This window comes from Phodopus roborovskii, unplaced genomic scaffold (assembly GCF_943737965.1).
Source record: "Phodopus roborovskii unplaced genomic scaffold, PHOROB, whole genome shotgun sequence".
NCBI classification, from domain to species: Eukaryota; Metazoa; Chordata; class Mammalia; order Rodentia; family Cricetidae; genus Phodopus; species Phodopus roborovskii.
The window spans coordinates 34,239,714-34,266,519 of NW_026126540.1; the positions used below are offsets into that span (position 1 = coordinate 34,239,714).

The following is a 26,806-nucleotide window of genomic DNA, read 5'->3' on the forward strand; positions in this document are numbered from 1 at the left end:
AGATGGTGCACGATGGGGATCGCCTGGAGTTGGCGCTCCGAATCTCCTCCCTCCGGAACCTAGCCACAGCCCAAGCCACTTCCAATTAGCGGGTTAATTCGGAGGAAAGACCCTCCTCCCCTACCACTCTCTGTTGCACACCCCAGCCCCATAGTTGAAGATGCAGGAACTCCAGCTGAAGTTTCTTTCCAAGATCCCAACTCGGGAAGGTGACACATTGGTGATAGGTGAAGGACAGGAATCTACCCTGATAGGACCTTACTGGGCTCAGTCCCCTGGCAGTTAGCAATGGCTCCTAGATTTCCAGGGTTGAGTGAAGCATCTCAGCCATCCTGCTTCCGAGTCTCACTTCACGGTTCCCGAGGGGAGCTCTTTTTACAGTCTAGCCTCCTTATGTTTTCCACCTTTCTATGTGTCCTTGCTATGTGTGCTTCATAGAAAAAAATACATTATTTCTGGTGGGTTTGGTCTGATGCGTGGAGGTAGATCTGGTGGGAACCGAACCCCTTCCTGAAATGCTCCCCATTCCTATTCGCCAGAAACTTTCTCCTCCCGTTGCCATGGAGAGAGACGGCCGCTGCCTCCGTCTCCATAGCAACGTGCCGTGCCTCGGACCACAAGATTGCCGGGCTCTGAAAGTCTTTACAGTTCCCCTCGCTCCGCAGTCTTGGGGTCTTCTATCTCCGAAGCTGAGACCCGGCAAGTCCGGTTAAGTTCTCCTGTCAACAGCCTTGGCAGGGTCTTCCCGCCGTACAGTCAGGCCATCCCTTTTTATGTTGTGTTACTGCGATGCCCACTTGGTGTGACATGTGGCAATTTCCCCCTCGTTTTCACAAGTACTACCTATATTCTCAGGGAGCTCATGAAGTACCAGTAATCATCAAATCTCTTTATGAAAAGGAAAACGGAGTCCCAGAAAGGTCCAAGGTCACATCTTCATAATTGCTCAGCTGGCCTTGAATCCTGCACCTTGTGGGACAGCGGGGTTGGAACCTTCCCGGACTCAGTCAGGTCCCTGCGTGTGGAGGGGGCGGCCGAGAGGCGCCAGACTTGCCAGCTGCCGCGGGATGCCACGTGAGGGGCGGGGACCCTGCAGGGAAGTGATTAAAAGCAGAGCTGAACCGCAGGGGGCCGCTGCGGGAGGGTCTTCTTAGGGCCGCCTTGCCCCGCCCCAGTCCGGCCGTGGTGTGGGGTTCGAGCCACTGCTCCTCAGACCTAAGTGTTCGGGGCATGAGCGGGGTTTGGGGGGCCGGAGGGCCTCGGTGCCAGGCGGCGCTCGCGGTCCTGGCCTCTCTGTGCCGGGCCCGGCCGCCCCCTCTCGGGCTGGACGTGGAGACTTGTCGGAGCTTCGAGCTGCAGCCCCCGGAGCAGAGTCCGAGCGCGGCCGACTCAGGTACCAGGAGACCCAGAGGTCCCTCCATTCCTGGATTTTCACCCCGGTGACCTCCCCTCCCCAAGGCACCGGCCCAAGACCCCCAGAACCTAGAAGTCTAGCTTGGGGTACCAGCCTGGGCCAGTTCGATGGCTCACCGCCCTCAGAAAGAGATCCAAGGGAACCCGGGAGGAGAACCCCTTCTCTCCTCACTAATGTGAGAGCTCCGAGGATGCGGCACCCATGGGGCCTCAGTTTCCCTTGTCTCTAGGCTCACCCTGGGGCCCATCGGCCAGAGCCGTGGAGAGGGAGACATCCTGGCTGCAGAGGAAAGGCTGAGTCCTCGGGGGGGGGGGGGTTCCAGAGTCCACTGGGTGAAGGCGGGTCGAGCCCCTGGGCTTGAGAAAAACTTGCGTCTGCAGCTGGCACGCGGTCTTTGTGTCCAGGTCTCTCAGCAGCGAGCGGCTGTCTGCGTCTCGCCGGGGGGCGGAGGGGACGAGGGGGGAGCGGGGGCGGGGTGTCGTGGCTTACCCCCCCACCCCGACACCCCTATAACTCGCTCCCTCCGTCTCTCTGACTCACTCGGACTCCGGGCGGGTGCGCAACTGAGCCGGTGCCTCTCGCCGGACTTTGCCAGGCGGGAACCTCCGGCCCGGGAGGTGCGGACCGCGCGCCGGACGCAGCCCGGGCGGCCGCTGAGCCTAGGCGGCAGCCTGAGCCAAGTCAAGCTCACCGGAGACGGTGAGTCCCGAGACCGAGCCCATTGGGTAGGGTCCCGCGTGCAGCCGCGACGTCTCGCGGGAGTCGCGACAACAGGGGTGGCGTGTCGCGCCCTGGCGGCGGGAGCCGCGGGAGTGTCCGCGGCGTGGCAGCCGACCGGCCCGGGTATGTACCTGCTGCACCAGTCTTTACCGCCAAGCAGCTCTCCTGCTGCAGCAGGATCCTTTGTCCCCCAATTAGGAGGGTCCAGGACAGAGCGTGTATGGGTCCTGTTCCCTCGGAGGGAAGGGCCCGGGGCAGCGCGAGGCCCGGGGTGAATGCGGCGTGGGGGTGGGGAAATCCTGCAGAACCTGAGGCGCTGGAGTTCCTTGGGGCTCCGCAGACTCACTGAACCTTGTCCCCGACCGAGACCCGCACTCGGACCCTAGTAGCTTTGGGCCTAGGCTTAAGTGGGAGGTCACTTCGTGGTTCCATATGGCTGGCGCGGGAAAGAGGAGAGGGGAATGCTAGAGGCAGGAATATAGTCCCCACTCGCCTCCCCAGGGACAAGTGGCCAGCGACCAGAGGAGGGGTTCTGGGAGCAGGTGCAGGCTGGGTAAGCTCCCCAGTGACCTCAGACTCCAGAGCCCTGTTTCCATTTGAGGTTAAAGGTCAAAGATAGAGGTAGATTCTAGGTTAGGAATATAGCTAGCCTTCGAGGGAGGGGTAGAGAGGCCAGGGAAGGCTGTGTGTATCCTCTAGGAGGCTGCATCCAGTCTTGTGCTAGTGGAGCCCACCTCACATCTGTATGAGTCATTAGGGACACTGCTTTTCTCTCTGGCCTTCTCTGGCACTATTTAATCAATGAGTTGATGACTGCAGCAGAAGAGACCAAGACACTAGACTTAAGGAACTTTTACAAGTGGGACCGTGATTAAAGTTGGCTCTCCCTCTGTGGTATTCTCAGAACAGATTAGACTGTTATTAGATACCATTTCTCTGGTGTCATCTCCTTCTACACCCCCCAGCTCCATATACTTCCAAGATAGAAATTTCCTGAAGTCAGTCACTTTGTACCTCCCTCCTTTCTTTTAGCTCCCTCCCATCTTTTCCTCAAATGCTTCATCTGCAGTGGAGTCCTCCCTCAGAGTATGGAGGGCCAGAACACATCCACGGAGTTCTGCACTACTACCTGTCCACTGCAAAGATGCTGGGGTGCGGGGTGGGGGGTGGGAGTGGTTGTGTGTATGTGTTGGGGGAGATACTGGTATTGATGCTGGGGGGTATGGGGGGGTTGTGTGCACATGTTGGGAAAGACACTGGTATTCTGACTCCCAAAAGATTCCTTTAATCTGAACAATCTGAGGTAAGTGAAGCCTGGGCAAAAGACAGGGTACCACATGAAACAGTACCCTGCCCTAAGGTGAATTTGAGTTGTACAAACTGCTCTGGTCCCAGGGAGCCTTAACTTGGTTACTGTGTCTGTCACAAGCCCCAAGAAATCCTGGGGCCAAGGTAGGACAAGAGATGCAGGCAGAAAGGGAGCTGGATCACACCACGAGGAAGTGGCTCAGTTGGCTGCAGGACCTTGGGGATTTAGATGAACACTGGGTCTTGGGAGATGCATGGTTCAGGCCAGGGTGACAGACCTTCCACCCCCCAGCCTGCACTATTTTCTCCATCTAGGATCCCATCCTCCAACCAAAGCAATGCTGGATCTTTCATCTATAGTTTTATGGGGAGGAATGCAAGTGGGCAGGGTATGCTTGGCTCCCTTTTCCATCTTACCTTTCCTCCCTGCCTTCTGCCAGCTCTGAAGTCTCTAGCTCCCAGGATTCCTTGAGCTTCATCTTTGAGACTCAGAGTCCTCTGCCATCTGCACAGACCTTCCCATGGGCCAGGGTCTAGGCAAGGAATTGCATCAGAAATCTGGATAAATCAGACCCTCCTATTTGGAAAGATCTATACTGAAACTTCTCAATTAAAAGCAAACTCCCCACTTTCTCTAAAAGCCCTACGGATCAACGGCCTGCTTTCTTTCTTAATGTACTCCTTATATGCCCCATATACTCAAACAGTCACCAACAGGCCTTTCCTTCAGTCATTTTCCTTGTGGAGGTGAATGAACTTTATACATAGTCCAGTTGCAGAGGACAAAGTGTGCAGCAGAAATCTAAGAGTGTTCTAGAATATGCAGGAACCCAAAAGCTAGCCCAAGCTGCCTGGTACTGCAGGCTGGCAGCCGGGAGTGGCTGTTCCCAGCTTACCTATGGCCCTAGATGGATGTGATGTTTGTTAGCTTCATTAATGACTCTAGAGATGTTCTGTGATCCACCTACCTTTGAAGGTGGCTTTTGCAGCCCAGAAAAAAAAATTTTTATCCCTGTGTGCGCTGGCAAATGAAATGCACATTTCTCTAGAACAGAGTTCCATTTCTTTATCTGAAGCACCAGACACTCCCTGGCTCCTTCTAGACACAAGAAAGAAATACTATATTTTACATTCATGGAAGAAGCTCACCGCCCTAAACAACCGGTGGGATGGTTTGCCAATCCTAGTGTGCTTCATGCCTTAACCTTTTTTCTCTCTTGATGTTTTGAGACAGGATCCAGCTATGTAGCCCAGGCTGGCCTCAAACTTGTGACAATCCCCCTGTATCAGCCTCCTGAGACAGTGCCACTATACTTAGGATGCACATTGAGTGTCTAAAGCCCAACATTTAACTGTTGTAGAGCCCTTGCTTTCTAGAGTCTCCAGAAGGTCTTTTCTCCCTCTCACTGTGACAGGGCCAAATGGGGCTGGTAGTTTTAGTGTGTCTCACTACTTCAAGCTCTGCAAAATCTGTGCTTTCTCTCCTTACTGTTCAAACATGTCTTCTTGGTCCACTGAACTGGGGGGGGGGGAGATATGAGGCTGTAAATGATTGGGACTGACTCTGGGGCTTCTTCAGGGTCACCTTCAGTTGGGTTAAGCATGACAAGAAGACCCGACTGAGCTCATCATCACCCTGCAGGTTGGACTTAGGAAGAAGAACCTCTAATACTGAGCCTCTTAGGAAATGCAGACAGAGCTGAGGCAGCTGGGCATCCAGTCCAGACCCTGCAGGTTTAAATAACACCCTATCCCTCACTGCTCTCTCTGGGGCACTGAACTCCTTGCCCACAACATCCACACAGATCTCTCCTCTCACTAGTTGCAATTTATATTAATTGTGGCGGAGAACAGAACGGAGAGACTACCTGACTGTTCCTCCCCTCCACCACACCAACTTCTAGTTCCCCATTCAAGGGGACCATGGATAGAAAGGTACTGTGATCATCTTCAATAATAATAACTGAATTAGTGCCAAAGCTCTTCTCACCATAGCATTCTACATTAGCCTCCAATTTATCTCTGAACCCTCTAATGACGGTGGAAGCAGGCACCCAGTCATAAAGCTTGGTGCGGCCATAATTAGCCCAGCATTGTCTCTCCTCATCACAGTTTTTCCAGGAGCATTAATTCCTTCTCTGTTTGGACTCTGCTAATTATTCCCATCAGTAGCTCAGCCCAGCTCTCTAAAGGAGAAAAGGAAGCAATGGCCCTCTTCCCCCCACCCCCGAATTTAATTACACTCACTTCTCCTAATAAATTTACAAGCCACGGCAGGGCTTATTATAAATGGACCATGTCTGTTAGCCTCAGTAAGGACCAGCCACTGTTTTCTCAATACACCACACACACACACACACGCACACACACACACACACACACACACACACACACACACACACACACACACACCCCTCAGGGATATCCCTGGATAGAATTTTTCAGGAGCCACTGGCTATTTGTCTGGTAGTTCATGGTAACTCGAGGACATGCAGTTCTCAGAGAAGAAGAAAAATCAGAGTGGAGGCTAGTTGCCATCCAAGACTGCAGGGATATGTCCATGTTTAAGATCAGACCAAAGAGTAGAGAATAGCCTCACTTCTCCAGGTTCCAGGTAAGAAATGCCTCCCTGACTTGGCTGTGCTGCTTAGAGTCTGCAGTGCTTCTGCCCCACCCCCAGTCCCCAGGGAAGCCCAGTTCAAGAGCCTGGACTATGGCATCAGAAAGCCCTACATTCAAATCCCTGCTCTTCTGCTTAACGCACTGCATCCCTTGAGCAAGTGACTAGTTATCATCTCTATACTTAGTTTATCTGTGAGAAGCGAATATGAATTTCTTCAGGAGGCTGTAAAGATTAAATGAGATGATACAAAAGGCACAATGCCTGCTGCATAGAAATGAACAGCAAATACTATCATTAATATTAATATGAATGGTTCTGCCTGGAGTCTCTTCCCTCCCTGGACTAGATGCTGTTCCTTCCGTGTTATTGGACCTCTGTATCTCTTCTCTGGTTTCTGAGCTGTGGTTCACCTATGACTCCATAAAAGTGTGAAGAAAAGCACAGCTGGGCACCTGTATTTCTGAGGGGCCAGCAACAACTCCAGGCCCTGCACCAGGCTTCTCTGGTACTGGGGTGAGCTGGGACCCGGCCCTTTCTTTGCTATTCCTCTCTCCAGGTTGTCTTTTCAATTACAATCTGTTAGCAAGAATGCTCGTGATGGTTATGAAATGCACTTTCCTGACACGGGAACACATTAGAAAAATGAGAACAATAGCGAGCAGCAAGAGTTGCTGATGAATCCTAACACTACAAATGCAGGGAAGAGGAGGGGACACCTGGTCTGCCTTTAGAGAATGAAGTGTCGCCAGGGAAGATAAGCAGGCCCTGGGATGCTAATTAATAACTTAGCATCTCTGGATGAGGAAGGAGGCCACATCCATCAATTTACCAGATAATCTCACTTAAGGTGACCAAGCAGGCCCTGCCCTAATGAGCTTCGAGGGGATCTCAATTTCTCTGGAGGGAAGAGGGGCCTGAGCTACTCTGCCACTTTGCCCTCTGATCTAGGGTCTTCATTCTCCACTCCAGAGGCCTAGCTGTATGTAGCAAACAAATATACTTAACAAAGGAAGGAAGGAAGGAAGGAAGGAAGGAAGGAAGGAAGGAAGGAAGGAAGAAAACCAAGTCCTGGGGGATAATAGCAGCTTATGTTTTGGGGACATTCTTTGCATATTAGGGCTGTGCTTATTAGATTTTCATAATGCTCCGGTGAGGCAGGAATAACCTATAGAAAGCAATGTGGATGGCATTACTTTTCAGTCATCTGCACTGGTGTGCCCTACCCCCCCCCACACACACACACCCTTCCTGAGGTACTGAGTATCTGTGAAGTCCAGGTTCCAGCTAGGGTTAAAGCCACATGCCTTTGTTCCAAACAATATTCTTAGGATTATGTTCTCTAACGCATAAATAGATCTACCCATTTTTTTCCCTCCCAGAGGTGGCTACATGGTCTCAGATCCCAAAAGCAGGTGTCATAGCTTGGATTTGTAGTATCAGCCCAAAGGACTACATGGTGAGCTTGTTTCCTAAAGTTGGCCTGTTGGGAGGGGGTGGAACCTTCCAGAGATGAGGTCTAGTGGGAAGTCTTGTAGCAGACCCCTTACAGGGACATCAGGACCCCAGTCCCTTCCCCCTTCTCTTCTTCTCTCTTGTTTCTTGGTCATGATGCAAGAGATCTTGTTTTACCACATCCATCCATGATGATGTACCACCATGGACCAAACAGTGGGACTGATAGATCATAGACTAAAACCTCAAAAAATCAAAAATGATCCTTTTCTTGTCATAAGTTGGTTATCTCTAGTGTTTATTATGATGGGAGAGCTGACTAACACACTAGGAAATGAAGTCTGGCTGAGTTCAAGACCACCCAGAGTTGTTTTTAAGTTCTCTGCAATTATAGCCTCCTCTGGTCTGATTCTGCTTCATTCCTTCCTCTCTCTCTCTCTTTCTCTCTCTCTCTCTCTCTCTCTCCTTCCTTCCCTCCTTCCTCCCTCCCTCTCTCCCTCCCTCCCTTCCAATCCACCACTCTCTCTCTCTCTCTCTCTTTTTTTTGAGACAGAATTTCCCTGTGTATTCCTGGCTGTCCTGGAACTCACTATGTAGATCAGGCTGGCCTTGAACTCACAAAGATTTGCCTGCCTCTGTCTCCTGAGTACTAGGATTAAAGGTGTGCGCCACCACTGCCTGGCCTGTTCTTGCCTTCTTACTTTCCACCATATGTCTTCTGTATGGATGAACTCTTTCAGTATCCAGAACCTAGTTCTCCTTGTATTGCCTTCGTGCGAGATGCCAATGTCCAGGCTCTTCTAGTTCTGGGAGAAGATTCGCCAGGCATAGGATGGCCCTCCTATTCTTCCATAACCAGAATTCAGTGCTAAGGACTGATTCCCAATAATCCATATCTGTTGTCTTCTCTAAGCATAGAGCCAAGGGAACAGCAGCTAGAGGTCACATGGAGGAGCAATCGAAAGAGCAACTACATGAAGGGTTCTCCCCTGGTCCCCGGGCCCCTCCCCCTACCTTTCATTTATGAATTCAGGTTGTTTTTTTTTTTTTTTTTTTTTTTTTTGTCGTTGTTGTTTTATTTTGTTTTTTGTTAAGCTGAACATTTAGATGCACTCTGTGCTTTCTGGATTCCCCCCTTACCTCCTCCCTTCTCATTAAAATTCTAATTATTACCAGAGCAAGTAAAATGTATGATCAAAGGAAAGCATGGCCCTAGAAATACCTTTTGTTTTAAAGTGACTCACTGCAGGAATGGGCCCAGAGCAGCTGTAACAAAGAGCAGATGTAAGGGTCCAGAGATGTGCAGACACTTAGAAAGGATGTACACATCTACAATAGCTTTCCAGATGCACCTAGAAGGGCAAGGGCTTGGAAGAACAGCCTCTGAGCCATTTAGACCATACATGTACAACAGGAAAAAGTGTAAGTACTTCCAACATATGTCTGCCTGTCTCCAAGTTACATACATGCGCTACCAAAGTGATATTGCTGAGCTGTGTGGGTGAGGCTGGAGACCAGGCCCACCTTACTGTGTGACTTGGGCTATCTATTTATTCTCTAGATGTTACTAGACACGAAGGGAGATAATAATTTTACCTGTTTCGTTAGAGAGGATCACATAATTGGATATATAAAAACCACTTTAATATTAAACATATGATGTTGAATAAATGAACTAAATCCAATAATAAAATACTTCTTACTGTCAATCTGTATATGATTTTGACTACTTATAAGACATAATAAATATTATAATACTTTGGATTTTTTTTTCTCTTGGGGAACATGAGTGTCTCATTGGAGACTTTGTAGTCTCTAGAGCAGTGGTTCTCTACCTTCCTAATTCTGCGACCCTTTAATACAGTTCCTCATTTTGTGCTGACTCCCAGCCATAAAATTATTTTTGTTGCTGCTTAATAACTGCAATTTTGCTACTGTTGTGAATTGTAGTGTAAACATCTGTGTTTTCTGATGGTCTTAGGTGACCCTAAGAAAGGGTTATTTGACCCCAAAGGGGTCATGACCCACTGGTTTAGAACTGCTGCTCTAGGGGACAGGCCAGTGGTAGCTCTTGGCCAAAAAAGCAATCTGAAGTGCTGGGTTGAATGGGGGCGGAGGTAGTGGGAAGAGACTTGCACATAATCGCCTCTTCATCCCCTTCCATGGAGACACCTGGCTGCTGAACCCCGCAAGGACTGGAGAGGGTGATAGAAGGCAATGGTGGCTCCTTGAGAGCATGGCTAAAGTTCTTGCCTCCTCAGGATGTAGGGTAGCTTTCTTTAAGGACTGAATACAGTAAAAGAACCTGGAGGGACCTAGGCATTTTGCCAAACCTAGCTCAGCATCTGGCAGTCTGGCATAATTGAACTTAAATGAGAAAGAATTGTAATTCATTCATGTATGCCTGCTTATATGCTGGTTCATGAATGAAAACACACTATACGGGAACCTATAGGAGGAGTCTAGAGTTTAATCTGGGACAAACAAGTCATGGAAATGGAAAGGAGAGGATAGTGGACGCCTGGGCCCGGGCCCCAGTTCTATGTCTGACTAATCTGTGGCCTCTTGTAAATCCTTGCTTTTGGTACTTGTTGACTAGGTGCACACAGCAAGTCCTAAGATTTGTGTAAGGCAGTTAGCAGCCGGTCCAGAGGTCTGCAGGGACTAGCCAGGTGAAAGACAGCAGAGGGTTGAGCTGATGGGACTCATCTGTGCAGAGGGAGTCACCAGCATCACCAATCTGCCCAGGGCCAATTAACAAGCCATTGGCCTCTTCCAGAAAAGAAGTCGGACATCTGGGGTAGTAACAGTTATGGAATTTCATTGCTTCTCACACAGTATTAGCTAATCCAGGCTCCTCTACTGGCTTATCCACAAGTGATCACATGACAGCCCTGCCAGGCATACCTCTGGCTCTGAGCCTTCTGACTTCTGCCTCGGGCTCAAAGATTCACTTTCACATCTGAGGAAAGGAAGTGGGGTAGGAGTCTGTGTACCAGCTCTGCACATGAGGAGTCATTCTACACAGCTCTCTCGAGGCGATCAGCATGGCTGGGTCTAGATGGGAGCAGGTTAAGGCTTTACGTGCCTGCTTCCAACCCAGCTTGCCACAAGGTTCACAAATACTAGGTTTACAACAAAGCTTCCAAAGAACTGCAGAATGGAAGAAGACAGTGATGGGAGCCATTGGTATTTTGTACTTAACTTTGACTTATACAGACTCTGGTAATCAGATTCAAACTTAATACAAGTGCCCAGTTAGTCTACTGCAGAAAACTCTAGGAAAAGAGAAGCTAACACACCTACCCTTAGGGAAATGGGGCTGGGCTCCCCTCCCTGGGAGAGAGCTGGGTGTTTATTGAATTCCTGCTTTGTTCTAGGATCAAACAAGGATAGAGCCTGGACAAAGAAGGGAGCATGAGTTAGCTAGCCAGTATCTGCCCCCTACCTCATAGACTGTGTATGGGCTGTGCACAAAAATCTCCATTGGGGGCTGGAGATAAAGTTCAGTGAGAGATTGCTTGCATAACAAGGGCAAGGCTCTGGGTTTCATCCCTAGTACCAAAATAAAATGAGCGAAAAAGAAAAACAAGACACTTATAAGTCTGGCCACAGTAACTGCTCTAATAGAAATTCAAACAGCGTACAAATATGAACGCTTCAGGAATTTGCACATTTGCTTAGAGTCCCGTTTAAATCACCGTCCCCTCTCTGGGCACAAGCCAGGAGCAGTAGGGCAAGCAGCCAGTGCTCCCCAAGCTGGTAAAAGGTGGGGGCAGGGTGATACTGAAGCAATCAGACTGTGGTGAACCGTAGGCTGCAGCTAGTTGACAAAATGGACCTTCAGTGGTCGACCCCCGAATCATCTCCTCTTTCTGTGACTTGGCAGCTTTGCTCATAACCATTCTTCTCTCTTCTTCCGTCTTTGTCCCTTCTGTGTGCGCCTCCTTCCAATGCCCCACCTGCTTATCCCCACCTCTGTCTGTCTCTGTCCTATCCTGCCTGCCTCATGCTGAGGGCAGGCACCTCTGTCAGCCTCCTCGCCGTGGTAGTTATTGTGTGTGGCGTGGCCCTGGTGGCAGTTTTTCTCTTTCTCTTTTGGAAGCTGTGCTGGATGCCCAGGAGGAACAAGGAGGCCTCCAGCCCTTCTTCTGCTAACCCTGCTTCAGAGACCCTCCAAAGTCCCAGCTCCAGAGGCAACATGGCAGACAAGCTGAAGGACCCCAGTGCCCTGGGTTTCCTGGAGGCAGCTGTGAAGATCAGCCACACTTCCCCAGATATCCCAGCCGAGGTGCAGATGTCGGTCAAAGAGCACATCATGCGTCACACAAGGCTTCAGCGACAGACCACAGAACCAGCGTCATCCACCAGGTGAAGGGTGCACCCCTCCCTTCCTGACCACCATGCACCCACTCTTTCTGGTACAGTGCATCAAAGAGATTCCAGCCTCTGACAATCAGGGTACAGAAATAGTAGCATGTTTCTTTTGAGGACCAGAGCAGATGGTGTGGTCCACAGTGGCAATCAAGAGGGGAGGTGACAATCAGGGTAGGTGTGGTGAAAGAGGGACCTTCAAGGTGAGAGGCTGTGCATGTGGTTGCAAATGCAAGGACACAGAAGACCTGACTAGAAGCTGGATTGAGAGTTTTGAGGAAAGGAAAGACTTCAGCCAGGGGAAAAGTATAGGCAAAATCCAGAGGCGTGCAAGTTCATGATGTTCTAAGGGCTAGGTCAGTAAAGCCTAGCAGTTATAGACTCTCATGCATTGGAGGTAAAGCAGTAGCTATAGACTGCATTGGAGGTAAAGCACGAGAGTTCAGGAGTTTTAAGAACAAGGGTTTCTTTAAAATCCCTTTGAGTTCTCTACATGGTAGCAGTTGCATAACCTGGCATCATCTAATTCAAAAGCCTACCGGCAACAAACATGATGGCTGCCTGCTTACTCTAACTCAATCCAGAAACATTTCTGAAAGATGTGGATAGGCACTCCAAATTTGAGAATCCTGTTGATTCCTGGATCCCTGCAATGTTCCTTCAGGCTCAGAGACACTGATCAAAGGGAAAGATGCATGGTCTTCAGACCAGAAGCCAGGCATGAAGATGCTAAGGTTCCCCTAGGCAGGGTTTGCCACATGGCTTTAGGCATACAGCTCACTTTAAGCATCATTTTCCTAAACTATAAAATAGGGCAAATGCCTCTGCTAAGGTGGTTGTGAGGAACCTTGAAAGAACCCATGCAGTAATGCTGAGGGCTAACACATGTTGCTAATCACACGCCTGGCCCTGTTCTAAGCATTTTGCAGGCATCTATTTTACTCTCACACAATTCTACCGAGCTGTTACTTTTGTTATCTTTATTTTTGTAGTGCAGAGAATTTACTAACTTGCCCAAAGTAGCAGGACCAAAATTAACCTGTAGCCTATTTCTAAAGCCTATGCCTTTAAATATTTGGCTGTCTGCCGGATGCTAAATCTTAAGTAAGTGGTACTGATGATGGCAGCGGTGATGATGATGATTATAAAGATGCAGGCAGTGGGAAAGATAGTCCTCCTCGTACAGAGAGGTTCACAGTCTAATGGAGAAAGTAGTCGTGCCTACCAGGAAAGAAACCTAGAAAGCAGATGTCAGAAAAGCAGGAAGGATGATTAAAACAATGGCTAACATTTATTATTGCTGTACAGCAGGCACCATTCCAACTACTTTACATATATTAAGACACACAATGCTTCCAATCACTTCGTGCACAAAATGTATGAAGAGGAAAAGTGGGGTCAATGAAAGGGAAAGGAGCTCCCCACCAAGAGGGAGGATAAGCCACCATGGTTGGGTCTGTCTTTATCCCACTTCTTCCCAAACCCTGACACACTGTTTTTTGTTTGTTTGTTTGGTTGGTTGGTTTTGTTTTTTTCCTCTTGTCCCCTACCAGGCACACATCCTTCAAGCGCCACCTGCCACGGCAGATGCATGTCTCCAGCGTAGACTATGGCAATGAGCTGCCACCAGCAGCAGAACAGCCCACCAGCATTGGCCGCATCAAGCCTGAGCTCTATAAGCAGAAGTCAGTGGATGGGGATGATGCCAAGTCTGAGGCCGCCAAAAGCTGTGGGAAGATCAACTTCAGCCTACGCTATGACTACGAGAGTGAGACCCTGATTGTGCGCATCCTGAAGGCCTTTGACCTCCCTGCCAAGGACTTTTGTGGAAGTTCTGACCCTTATGTCAAGATCTACCTCCTGCCTGACCGCAAGTGCAAGCTGCAGACCCGGGTGCACCGCAAGACCCTGAACCCCACCTTTGATGAGAACTTCCACTTCCCTGTGCCCTATGAGGAGCTGGCTGACCGCAAGCTGCATCTCAGTGTCTTTGACTTTGACCGCTTCTCCCGCCATGACATGATTGGGGAGGTCATCCTGGACAATCTCTTTGAGGCCTCTGACCTGTCCCGGGAGACCTCTGTTTGGAAGGACATCCAGTATGCCACCAGTGTGAGTACAGCCCTGTTCCCTTGGCTACCTGGGCATTTGCAGTTCAGAGTTGGGTGGGACATGTCCCCAGATCTCTGTCCCTCTAGAGATACATAGGAAACTATGGAAACTTCCTAGTGGCCCAGTTCATTGTGGGGAAGTCCTTGAACTCTGCCTAGATAGGGAAAGAAGGAAGGAAGGAAGGACAGAAAGAAGGAAGGAAGGAAATTTATATGTTTTGATTTTGATTGTATGGTATGGGTTTTTCTCTCTATTTGCTAAACTTAAGTGTGTTATCTATAAATCATGTTATATAATCTTTCAAACTGAAGTAAGAAACAATCCTGGGAATTTGTGGCTTAAGACAACTAAAGTTTGTTTCTTGTTTGTGATACATATGCTTCACAACTTGCCTGTGGGCTCTACTGGACCTTGTAATTAAGGGGCCTAAGCCAACAGAGGCCAGTGTGTACTCACACAGTTAGACATCGGGATGATAAGGCTATGGCAAAGCATGCAATATTCCATTATGCTTCCAGGAAAAAGTAACATATGTCACTTCCACTCATATTTCATTAGCAAAAATAAGACACACGGCAATTCTCAATGTCCAAGAGGCAAGGGCAAAGCAATCCTACTATGTCCAGAAGGAAGGCTGCAGCTGCTTAGGAACAGCATTAGCACAGTCCCTTGTCTGGGGCATGGAACTCTCAGTCTGGGAGATCCAGAAAGCTAGCCTGAAGGAATGGACGAGTTCACACACAAGGTCTGATTCCTGGACTGTCCACAATCACCTGAAAATGGCCAGGGAAGGTTTCAAAGAGTCAAGGTTTAACTTATATTTATTTATTTGCTTGTTTGATTTTAGATTTAGAAATCAAATTGTGTGTATGCATGTGTCTGTTCAAAGAAAGGTTTGTGCACATTGAAGCCTACAGAGGCTTGAAGAAGGGCATCATGCCCTGTGGAGCCACGCGTTATAGGTAGTTGTGAGCTGCCTGATGCTGGTGCTAGGAACTAGTCTCGGGTCCTCTGCAAGAGCAGTGCACACTCAACCACTGCTGTCTCTTCTGCCCCTCAGGTTGGGTTTTTAAGAGAAGTGGAGGATAAGCCTGGTACAGGGCCTAGTGAGGTCTACCCAGAGCCTCTGTTAACACAGACAGCTGAGATGGTGAGTTTGTTGTACCCTGCAGATGTAGCTAGGCTGTACCGTCTGCACTCACCTGTGTAGATGAAAGTCTGCAGGGGCATTTAGCCAAACTCTAATTGACTTGCAGGGCTGGCTGCTGGAGTGTCTCCCTGGATGTTTATTGAATTGTACCTTAGCAGAGGTGACCATACATAAAAAACCCTACCTTTAAAGCTGGGCATTGGTGGTGCAGGCCTTTAATCCTGGCAGAGGCAGGCGGTTCTCTGTGAGTTCGAGGCCAGCCTGATCTACAGAGCTAGTTCCAGGACAGGCTCCAAAGCAATACAGAGAAACCCTGTCTTGAAGAACAAAAGCAAAAAAACAAAAACAAAAACAAAAAAAACCCAAACCAACCCCCCCCCAAAAAAAACCCTACCTTTGGACAGTGCATAGGTAATGTCATTATGTGGAAGAGGTTCTGTGGAAACCAGCCCCTCACTGGTTGATACAGAATGTGATACGTTCAGAGAGAAAGTTGATGGACTCTACTTTTGCCTCAGGGAGGAACTCTGGGGTATTCCAGTCTCGTTGTTGGACATAACAATGTCCCAGTGCTATCCCCTTCATTTTCTTGAAATGTTCCATTCCCAGGAACAGTGTGAGCAGCAAACCTAGTCAACAAAGTAGGGCTGGGGTGGGGGACAGCAAAACGGCAGCAGCAACCAGAGAGGGCCCGGAGCTTTGCAGCATAAATCACTCTGAAGTTCATATCTGGTGCATCTCTTCCTGTGCTCTCCTACGGTGGGCTTCCATACGGTGGCTGCACAGGTGAAGGGCAGCTCAGTTCTCATAGTGAGGCTGTGGCCCCGGGTGGGGAGCTCTGCTAGCCAGGGGTTATGGCCTACTCAGTTTTCCTAGGAGCCTTCTCTGACCCTGAACAGATCCCCCATCTTCCTGTCTGGTACAGAAGAGCAAGTCTCGTCCTGGAACAGGCAGTCTATGACTAGAATGTAGCCGTCCCCACCCTGGTCCCATTGTCACTTCCTCTGCATAGTCAGTGTGAGTGGAGCCTTCCTCCACCTCTTTTCTCCTAAGAGGACTATGAGGACTTGGGTGAGTGTGGGGCAGGGGTAGAGGGCAACCTCTTTGACTTAAAAAGCTAACCAGAGAGGCAGGTGATTTATACTCAGCAGCTGCAGGCCAGAAAATACTGTTTACTGATCACAATCTCCAAAGCCACGAGAGAGAAAGACAGTGGGGGAAGAGTTCTAAAGGAAAGGAATTGAACTCAACGGGGGAGGAATAGAAATAACCCACCAGGCCAAAAACAGTGGACATATTCTAGCCGAGAGGCAGAGGGAGGCCAGCACAGGCGTTTCCAGGTCTGCAGAGCTGGGCACCACGCTCACACTTGGACTTGCCTGCAGCCTCTCTGAGCTGAGCTCACTCTTCAGGTGGGAACCAAGGAGACACTGTAACCCAAAGCCTCACTAGCCAGAACTGGCTCAAACCCCACAGACAAGAACTCAGGTGAGATGAAGAAGGCGGCTGTAAACAGGCTGGTGTTTTTTTTTTTTTTTTTTTTTTTTTTTTTTTTTAACCTGTGTCATGATGCTGGCTGTGAAAATTTAATTATTTGGGGACCAGGGAGACCCAAGTCACCGTCACAGGGAATGACTGAGCACGCGGAGTATATAAAATCTAGTAGTCCGTGCAGTGTGGGGGTGGGGGTAGGGGCGGCAGGCAGATGAGTGCAGCCAGCAAGCAGGCCTTGTTTCTCCCATGTGCTTGATTTTGTCCTCAGAGCTGTGCTTCACACCGGAGCTTGGAATGACAGTTTTCCTGCTCCAGCTTGATTGGTCCCTCAATAAGCCCAACAGTCCTACCTTGGTTTACAGGAACCCCTTTGCTTTCTGTTGCTGGGATAAAATACTGATCAAAAGCAACTTGGGGAGATAAGGGTTTATTTCAGCTTACAGCTTACAGTCCCTGGTCAAGGGAAGACAAGGCAGGAACCTGGAGGCAGGAACTGGCGCAGAGGCCGTGGACGAGTGCTGCTTACTGGCTTGCTTCTGATGGTTTGTTCACTTTATATAACCCAGAACCACTTGCCCAGTGGTGGCACCACCCACAGTGGGCTGGCCCCTCCCACATCCACCATTATTCAAGAAAATGCCCCACAGATACACCTCCAGGCCAGTCTGATGGAGGCAATTACTTAATTGAGGTTTCCTCTTCCCTCGTGACTAGTCTGTCAGATTGACAAGAACTAACCACTACAGACAGTTACACAGGTCTGTCTACTACCTCTCTGCCAGTGCAAACCACCTTCCAACACCTCCCTGGAGCCCTCCTCCATGTGATCTTCTGGTGTCACAGCAGCCGCCCCTCCCATGTATTTCTGTGTCCCCAAGGTACATTTCCAGTCATGTTCTGTATTGGAAAGTCTCCCAGGGGAGGATTCAGGAGCAGCTGTGTCTGTAGTGACTTTCTGCTGCTGTTAAATTGGGTTAGCCTGGGAAGGTGTCCTGGAGGAGAAGCTCCAGTCATTTGTTTATAGTAGGCACAACCAAACTTGGGAAGGGATATCCTGTGCACCCACTCAGAGTTCAAGTACACAGCTTGTTCTGGTGAGTCTATCTAGCAAGGCAGTGTGGACTGGAACAGAGAGTCAGCGACTCACAAATTGAGTGGAAAGAGAGGCACCATGAGCATGGAGGATTAGAAGGACACTCTGTGACCATTCTTTGCTACGGATGCTATCCCACCAGCCCCTTGAGCACATCGGGCATCACATTCAGTCCTAGCATGTGGAACCAGGCTGGTCCACTGGCCCAGGGCTCAAGTTGATTTGAAGTAGTAAAACCTGATGATTGTCTACACTGAGCTTGAGGCTAGTGAGAGGGAGGTTAACATCTGGATAGACCAACTATGTTGATTGCAAAGGGAAGTCCCAGGGAGCCCTGGCCTCCAGCTGTATACAGCACTGGACTGTGGGAGGATGAGAAGCAGGCAGACAGGATATACTAGAGCAGTTGCAGCCCTCCAGTCTTGCAGATTTGAGGAAAGAAAGCCTTGGGAAAGAAAGCAAGGGAGTTTGTGGCATCCATTCCAGCCAGAAGCATGGCTCTCTTTGTGGCAGCTCTCATTCCTGCTGGCATGAAGAAGGTCCCTGCCAGTCTCCTGGGCAATCTTAGGGGGTTGCCTCTGTCTCTCCAACCAGAGCTCCATTGACTAAACTCATCCAACTCTCCCCCCTCCCCTCTCCTACCCTAGTCTCATTATTTCTATATAAAGCTGTAGATTTATCATTATAATAGAGCCACTGTCACTGGGTTTGCTACCATCTCTGTAGTCTTGTAGTTATTGTTACAGAGGTGTCAGAGCCCAATGCATGCAGCTATCTCTGTCAGTCACTGTCCCTGCTGTAATTAGAGCCATAAATATGTTATGTTGCATGGTCCTGGCTTACTTGGACATCTTACTGATTCCCTAGATCACTCCAGATGGGGGGGGGGACTGTTTAGTGGGGGTGATGATAATTCTGGGGAGCCTGCACTTGGTTTGCAGGGTGAAAAGGATGCCATGGGTGGTAGAAAACCTCCAGCACAGTAAGGAGTAGGGTCATGCAGCAAGAGCTTCCTCCTGGTGCCAAATGAACTTGTGTTGCATCCCAGCTTCTGCACCCACATGCTCTGAGACCTTGGGCATATTTTGACTATGATTCAATTTCACCATTTACAGACCGAGGGCAATTTGTCTTTTCTGTTCTATAATGGTAGCAAAATTCCTGAGTTACCTCAGCCAGCACTGGCCCAGAGCAGCCTGCTTAAACCCTGTTCCTCTGTGCCTTTCCTACTGGCTCAGCCTGTGAACCACTTTTCTCCCATTCCCGGGCCTATTGTCCACTTCAGTGCCGGTCACCTGTCAGGCTGGTAGTTAGACATTATGAGAGCACACCCCCCCACACACACACACACATTCATCCAAGGCAAACGTATCCTAAGGCTCCCCTATGGATGCCCCTAGTACCAATCTCCCTATACATTGTGATAAAGTTAAATTTATAAATTATACACAGTAACAGATTGATAACTGATACTTATAAAACAGAACAACAATCACAATATACCATAATAAAATAGTATCACTATTTTTGTGTGTTAGGCCATTATTAAGTAAAATTGGGGTTGCTTAGTAGACTCAAGCCCCATGATACTACCCTGATCTAGTGCATAACCAAGACAATCACTAAGGGACTAATGGGTGGGTGACACATACGGTGCAGATACACTAGACAAAGGGGCAAGCAAGGCACAGATAGATGTTGTGGTGTTTTGTAATACCACTTAGAACAGCATTCAATTTAAAACACGAATTGTTTATTTCTGGAATTTTCTATTTAATATTTGAGGTTTGTGGTTGACTGATTAGCTGAAACCATAGAAAGGGAAACCACAGAGAAGCAAGGAGTATTGTATCCTTGTTATTTATTGGCTTAACTGTTTTTGTGTGACTCAAAAAAAAAAAAAAAAAAAAAAAAGTGACTTGCCCTCTGGGCACAGTTCAAGAGAATTTGCCAAAGGTCTGAGACTTTTTTCAGCCTCTCCCATAGAAAGATTCCTGGCTTTCATGGAAGTAGAGCTGTGTGCACCTGCATGGTCTCCCCAAAAGAAGCCTAGAACCTGGGGCGATTGGACACTGGGTCCACTTTCCAGACATCCCTTCTTCTTTAATTTTCCCCATGTCCTCTCACAGAGCCTGGGGAATAGGCAGAGGTTCTCTCCATAGCTTTCTCCCTCTCAAGAGGCACTGGCTCCCACTGCCCTCACTCAGCACCCCCCCCCCCACTTACCTCAGCAGATCCTGAGGAAAGCAGCTTGCACTGCCTAAGCTCCTGAGGAGCCGGAGCACACTCTTTCTCCATCACCCAATGATGGTCCTCTCATGTGCATACAGAAATGGAGGTTCAATGTTAAGTGAGCCAGCTAATTTCATCCAGAGACACAACTGTACGAGCAAGATTTGGACCTAGGTCTTCAGTCCTCAGTGTGTTTAGATCACTCCTCGGTGCAGAAACTGGACATTGAGATTGTGGGCTCACCAAGGGATTTGATGTTTTGTTTGGATGCTCCCCTGTGGTCTGGTTAGATTTCTTTCTCTCAAAATCAGATTATTTGAGGAACAGTTTTTGTGCATTTGCCTTCTTTCTTTTACCTTTTTCCTGGTCTCCTTCCTATTGACACTGGCTTTGGTAATCATTCCTCTGTCATTTAAGCAAGTACTGAGTGCTAACTATGTAATAGTGAGCTGCTTCTTTGAGTGCTTGTTGGCTGCTATGATAAAGACTGCGAAGAAAGAAGTTCATCTCAGAATGCCCAGGCACAAAGGTCTGGTGTGACCTCACACACCTATACACAGAGTGCACACTTGGCCAGTGACTTGACAACACAGCTATGCAAAGCTGTGCCCTACTGCAGACAGTACAGAGAGGGGGAACAGTCACCCAAGACTGGTCTAGAAAACTTTACAAAAGGAAGCTTGGGGTCACTGTGATGGCTGTGAAGACCAGGACCAGGAAGAGATAAAGGAGGTGGTCAGAAGTAGGGAGTATGCTTCTCTGACTTCTTTGGATTGGAAGGAAGGTCTAGCAAGAATGTCTTTACATACATTTTTGTTCTCTTTCACTGTGTAATAACCACTTGCAGTGTGATTACCAGGTACCAGGCACAGGCTGGGAATAAGACACCTTTAGCTCCAGTCCTTTCTTTACATCTGACCCCACAGTCTGATGGAAGTAGCCAGAAGGCCCTTCTGTAGTCTTGGGGACACACAGGTCCTTGTTGGCTCAGCACATCAAGGGAGGCTGCCTTCCAGGAATGAAAGCATTCCACTTGCATCCTCTTTGCATGCTCAAGTTCTGGTCAAGAGAGACCCAAGAGTACAGAATGAGAATATGGTCATTGATCTGCTGTGACTCATCAAATCACCCTGAGATGAAGCCTCCCAAGGGCTGGCTGGCCAGCAACTGACCCTCTCTTTTAGAACGCCCATCTTGGACCCCAGGTTCCCAGGTTCGACCTGACTGGAGTCATAAGAGAGAAGCCCCAGGGGTCTGCATCCAGCAGCAGGTATTTCTGCTCCCTCCTGAAACAGACATGGGTCCTACAACACCTGGGCATCAAAGGGACAAACACAGCCCTTGCTCACAGAGCGGGCACTCAAACAGAAGTTGCAGGAAAAGCATAATGTGACCAAAGGAACATAGTGACTTAAAAGCAAAAGGAGAGAGAGGTGACAGCTGAGGCTAGAAGGAAGGGTGGGATGGGAGGAGAAGAACAAGAACAGTGCTTTGGGGACACCACAAGAACCACGTCATGGTAGGGATGGAAGCTGTGGCTAATTTCTGAACCACTTTGTTGCTATATATTTGAGATAGATTCATATTCTGGAGCCATGACCTGGAACTCGTTGTGTAACATAGGCTGACCTTGAATTTTTGGGCCATCCTCCTACCCCTGCTTCCCTAGTGCTGGGATTATAGACATATGCCATCATGTCTGACATCTGGACATGTCTTGAAAGAAGCAATATCGCTGGCACATTGTATATTAGTGCCTAAAATGTAGGGGAAAGAGAAAAATTGAGATTTTTAGCCTAAACAATCCAGGGTGGACCTCTCCGTTCACTGAGTGGAGAAATCCTAGTATAGGAAGGGTGATCAGAGCTCAGGCTTAGACACACCATTGTTGAGACACTTTTTGGACATCTGTGTGGAGATGTTAGTAGGAAGTTGGATATAGAGTCTAGCATTCTGGAATGAGGTCATGGTTGAAGAAATAAATATAGGAGACAGCCTGTACACAGAACTCAAGTCTTGAGGCTGCTTGAGATCCCAGTAGGGATAGGCCTAGATCAAGAAGAGGACCCAAGACTGGGCCCTGGGAATGATGTGGGAACCATGAAGAGACACCACCCAAGAGGCTAGGACGCTAACAATAGAGCCACGGGAGCAAGGCTGGAGAGACCCAGTGACATGGAAAACAAGGAAGTCCTTCCAGAAGAAAAGAGAGGCTCCACCCTGTCAGCTGCTGTGACTAATGGAGGAGAAGGTAGACTGAGACTTGACCATGTTGCCATCATAAGGAGGTCACCACAAGCCAGGACAAAGGCCATCTTGGTGGAGCCTAATTGAGGAAGGTCATTCGTGCTGTTGTAGGAGAGCTTCCTAAAGGGGATGCCCTTTGATGTGAGATGTGAAGGCCGGGAAAGGTTGGTTTTGCAGTGTGCCCATGAGGCCATCCCACATAAGAGAAAAGCACAGGTGTAGGCAAGTCTAGGACTAAGCATCCCCAAGTCATTCAGCATCTCTCAGGCCAGGGAAATCCATTCTTCTGGGCTGTAGCAAAGCCTTGGTGTCCCTAGAATTCTGTCTTAAACCCCCCAAGTGTCTGAATTCTTGCATGCAGGACTGAAGGAGAAAGGGAGAGCTTGCCAGAGGAGGCCTTTGGGACAAATCATGGGCACACTGAACCTCCATAAGGTACAAAAGGGACAGAGTGGCCCTGCATGAGCCATGAGGACCTCTCCCTAGGGCAAATCCCACACCCAGAACATCTTGAATAATTCACAAGGCTGCCCAGCCCTCCCCTGCCCTGCATTTGAGCAGTCCCCAGTGAGCCCTATCTGCAAACCCCCTGACAGTTGCCTGAGTCAGAAGCCTCAGGGCCACCAGGGGCTGGCGGCAGGACTCCCTTGTTTACTTGCAGCCCAGTGGGAGCTGCTGTCTGTCTGATTGCCTTTGTTGAATGCTCATTTACCCCACGTCTCCCTCTGGCTTAGCCCCATTGCCCTCATTAGTCACTGGATGCACTGATCTCTCCAGGCACCCTCTCAGGGCACCCTCTTCCCTGGGCCAGTGGGAGGAGGTGTCTACCCTTGGATTCTTTCCATCCTGGCCAGGCAGGCTTCCATATTGGGAGTACTATATACCTCCCAGTGTCTGGGTCTTGTCTTTTCTGAGACTGCCTGGGGGAGCAAGATTTCTCAAGCAGAGGACTAATGACAATCTGCCAAAGGCCCAGAAAGGGGGAGAGAGTGAGGTATTGACAAGGACGGCATCCCATACCCAGTCTCCCCTAAGATCCTGATGGTGAGAGCAAGAGGTGAGCCACATGCCCCATGTCCATGAGCATTTCCTTCTGCAGAGGTAATGTGTGTGCAGCAACTACTCCACACCCTTCACTTGGGCTGCTTGGGGCCAGCAGCCTTTCCTGGGTACCTGGGGTTAAAGGTTTCCTATGTGGTGCTACAAAACAAAGCTAATTGATCCAGACAGGGCTGTGACCTGCCCTTACCTGTAGTTGCTCAATAGCTGCTCTACTGGCTATGGGTGTTCTTATTTCTAAGGTTGTCCTTTTGCAATAGGCCCTCTCTTGTAGCTTTAGAGGAAATAGCCTTATGACTGCCTGAGGCTCAGAACAGCAGAGACAGTTCCACTCTTCCTGTGACAAGTCCCTTAGCATCCACAGCCCTGCTCCTGCTGGAGCTTACCTGCTGCAGAGCCCAGCTGTCAGTGACTACAGCACAACCCAGGTTTACCTGCCTCTCTGCTCTTGCATCTTGCTACAGCATAGAACTGACTGGGTAAGCCCATGCTTCCCTGTACCCAGCCCTATGTGCCCCTCATTAGTATGCTGTGTCTCTCAATGGTATAAATAGCTAATCTTTGCCTTACACAAGAATGAATGGGAAACCATTAGGCAACTAGCTTCTGTAACAAGCCCAAACTCTGCTCCTCCAACACAGGCAGTTTTTCTATACCATCTTTCCACCTTACTGAAAGAAAGTATGCACTTGTCGGCTTCTTCTGTCACCTGATAACACACAGTGACATTTTCTCTGGAGGATATTGTTAGGCCCTCTAGATACTGTCATAGCTTTGAACTCCAGGATTAATTTGTAGGGAAGGGGCTGTCTTGTGTCCCCTAGATCAGCAGCAATTCAGAGAGACCAGAACCTTGAGGCAAAAGAGTGACCAGAATAGCAACAGACTTGAAGCATCGGGGCCATTTGGAGGCAGACTTCTTATTTTCTTGTGGACCACAGTGTTCTGACTCTGTGTTCTCATTTCTTGGTCTTGAAAAATGTCAAGGCTGGAACAGTTCTCAAAGATGATCTAGCCCAACTTGTACCTGCCACAGGCAAGTAAGTTAAGACCACGAGAGTCATACAACCTGCCCAGGTGACTCTGTAAGCTAATGGACAGGAGATGTTCCAGTCTGTGTCCTTCCTACCACATGCCCACAGGGAATTCTCATTCCTTGATTGTTTTTCTAACACCCCACTTTTGTCTCGAGGCCCCCCCATCCTCTCACTGCCTATATAGGGAGCTCCCAAAGGCAAAGAACAAGGCAATATCAGCAGGAAAAACAAGATCGGAAGAGAAGCCATTCATCAATGTACCTTGATGCTGAGCCATCATACCCCCAACTCAAAACATGCCGTTGTGCATAATAAATATTCATACCTTGAAGGAGAAGCTGCAGGGTCTAGGTCAGGCTGGCTCAATTGCTTGCATATTTTTTACGGTGTTTGAGTGTCATCAACAAATAGAAATGTGTGCTATACACAGCAGCCAGCCCCCACTCAATCCCTAAGTCCCCCACTGTACCTATCTACACTCATTCATTTTCCTCTCATGTCTGAGTTAACATCTACTTATTATTCATGAGTATTTATTTCATTTCTTCCTTTCTAGGCAAAGGAAGGTCTTGAGGGTCTTTCCAGGGCCACACCAACACTGGAGAGATTTCCATGGAGTCCACTCGGAATGAGGGCTTGTTGTTGGGACTGGAGGACCAGACATATTGTTAAGGCCTTCAGGCTTCTCTGGTCAACACAGACTAGCTTTTCCCTTAGTTTCATGGCCTGAGAGATACTAGCTTACCTCAGAGGACTTTTGTATCTGTCATTTTAGAGTTTTGTTCCACTGCTATCCTGGACATTACCAGCAGGTGATTTGGGGAGTGGTTTCTAAGAGCTATTGTATATTATCAACTCAAAGCATTTGGGTAGTGAGTGTGGAGTGTGCTTGGGGAAAGCAAGACGACAAAATCAGATGACCAACATGTGTAGAATCATGCTTGCTGGTTTAGCAATGGCCACTGGGGCTCCTCAGCCTTCAGTGTGTGAGATGATAAATGCCAGAGATTAAGTATAATCCCCAACACTGCAGAGTAGGCTCCAGTATTATCCCTCATTCCCATGTACGGTGAGTTGGGCAGCCCACTCAGGGCTACAGGGTGAGTGGTGGGAGGCATCCTGGGCGAGCTGACCTTCCTTTGATCTCTGCAGCTGGCTGGGAGAGGCCTCTGCCTGGGATGGCAGTCCGTATGTTCATAGTCCTCTCTGGTTGCCATTGTCTGACTCTTCTGAAACGTCATCATCTTCTCTGTTTCTGAAGACTCGCCCTTTAGTGACCCAGTCAGGATATACAAGCCCAACTCCACATGCCCATGCCACACAAGATGAGTGGCAGTGTCACCTGGAAGAGTACAGTGATGGCATAGTGTCTGCCTGCCATGCCTCCTGTGAGCACTCCCACCAGCCACCCTGTCCTCCCACACTTCCTCAGTTCCAGGCCTCAAGGTCAAGTGTAAGCATGCAAGACCCCTCTTTAAACTACCCAGGGTAACTGAGCTTTCTCTGGCTCTGCCCAGGCTCGGTCTCAGCCTTACCTTCCCATATCCATCCAAAACTCAGGGGCATGACATGAGCCTTGCCTTATGCCTGCTCTCTCCGTCCTCTCCAGGACACCTCAGTGCTTTCAAATGACACTTTATTTTCTCTCCTTACTGAAGCATTGTTGTAGCTTGGGGAGGGGGCAGCATTTGCCTGCACACAGCAGGAAGGGCCCCTGTTAGGAAGATGTGCACTACTGTACCTGAGATTGGAGGTGGGCGTAGCCACGCCACTCCCCACCTCAGCCCATCCAGTGCTACTGGTGGCTGGCTGGGAATCACCCACAACTGAGCCTGAGCAGGATAGGGAGAGACCTGATGAGGTTTTTCCTGGGAAGCAGATGGGCTATGAGGACACTGAGATGAATGTAGAGGAAAGAGAGGGAACTGATCCCCAGAAACAGGCAGAGAATTACCAGGAAGAAGCCAGGGAGGGGACTTTGTTTGGCTCCCACGGCCTGGGGACCGTTGGGCCTTGTCAGTTTGGTCACCCTAGCACTCAGAGCTCTTTTTTAGACCACGAGGAAACTCCAGGGCACTGGAGATACCCAAAGAAGTGCTGGGGTCTACACCTGAGCAATGGCAAAAGCAGAACATGTACTGGTAGCCACAATCAAAAGAAACCTGAAAGGAGCCCCTGGGGGGTGGACAAGGGTCGCTGCTCCAGCCACTAGCACCCTGGCAGGCCCCTTCAGCCTTCTCTGTACCTTGGAGGGCCTTGTGTCTTCCTGGAATAATGGAGGGTGTCTGTGTGGAGAGAAGCTGGCTTTGCCACACCTGCATTGTACTGACCAAGGCCCCCATCCTCCTGAGCCTTTGCTTGACTCATCTTAGTGACACATTGGGCTCATCCAACTTCAGAGGAGGAAATCAGCTCTGTGGTGTGTCATGGCAATGTGAGGCACAGTTCTCTTCTGGAGAAGTTGGGGACAGGGCTGGCTTTGTGACTTGAG

The 26,806-nt window shown here is 49.1% G+C and overlaps 1 protein-coding gene across 9 annotated transcripts in view; it reads left to right on the forward strand.

Annotated features, from left to right (window-relative positions):
- The first annotated feature begins 954 nt into the window (after positions 1-954).
- Positions 955-26,806, forward strand: part of Syt6 (synaptotagmin 6) — a 57,033-nt gene continuing 31,181 nt past the window's right edge. For 2 of the 9 annotated variants that reach the window (XM_051199089.1, XM_051199091.1), the window contains exons 1-3: positions 955-1,393; positions 11,540-11,888; positions 13,445-14,003. In XM_051199089.1, coding sequence (XP_051055046.1) covers positions 1,231-1,393; positions 11,540-11,888; positions 13,445-14,003 — 1,071 coding nt within the window. In that variant the 5' untranslated portion in view covers positions 955-1,230. The other 7 variants (XM_051199090.1, XM_051199088.1, XM_051199092.1 and 4 more) reach the window with 7 other exon arrangements.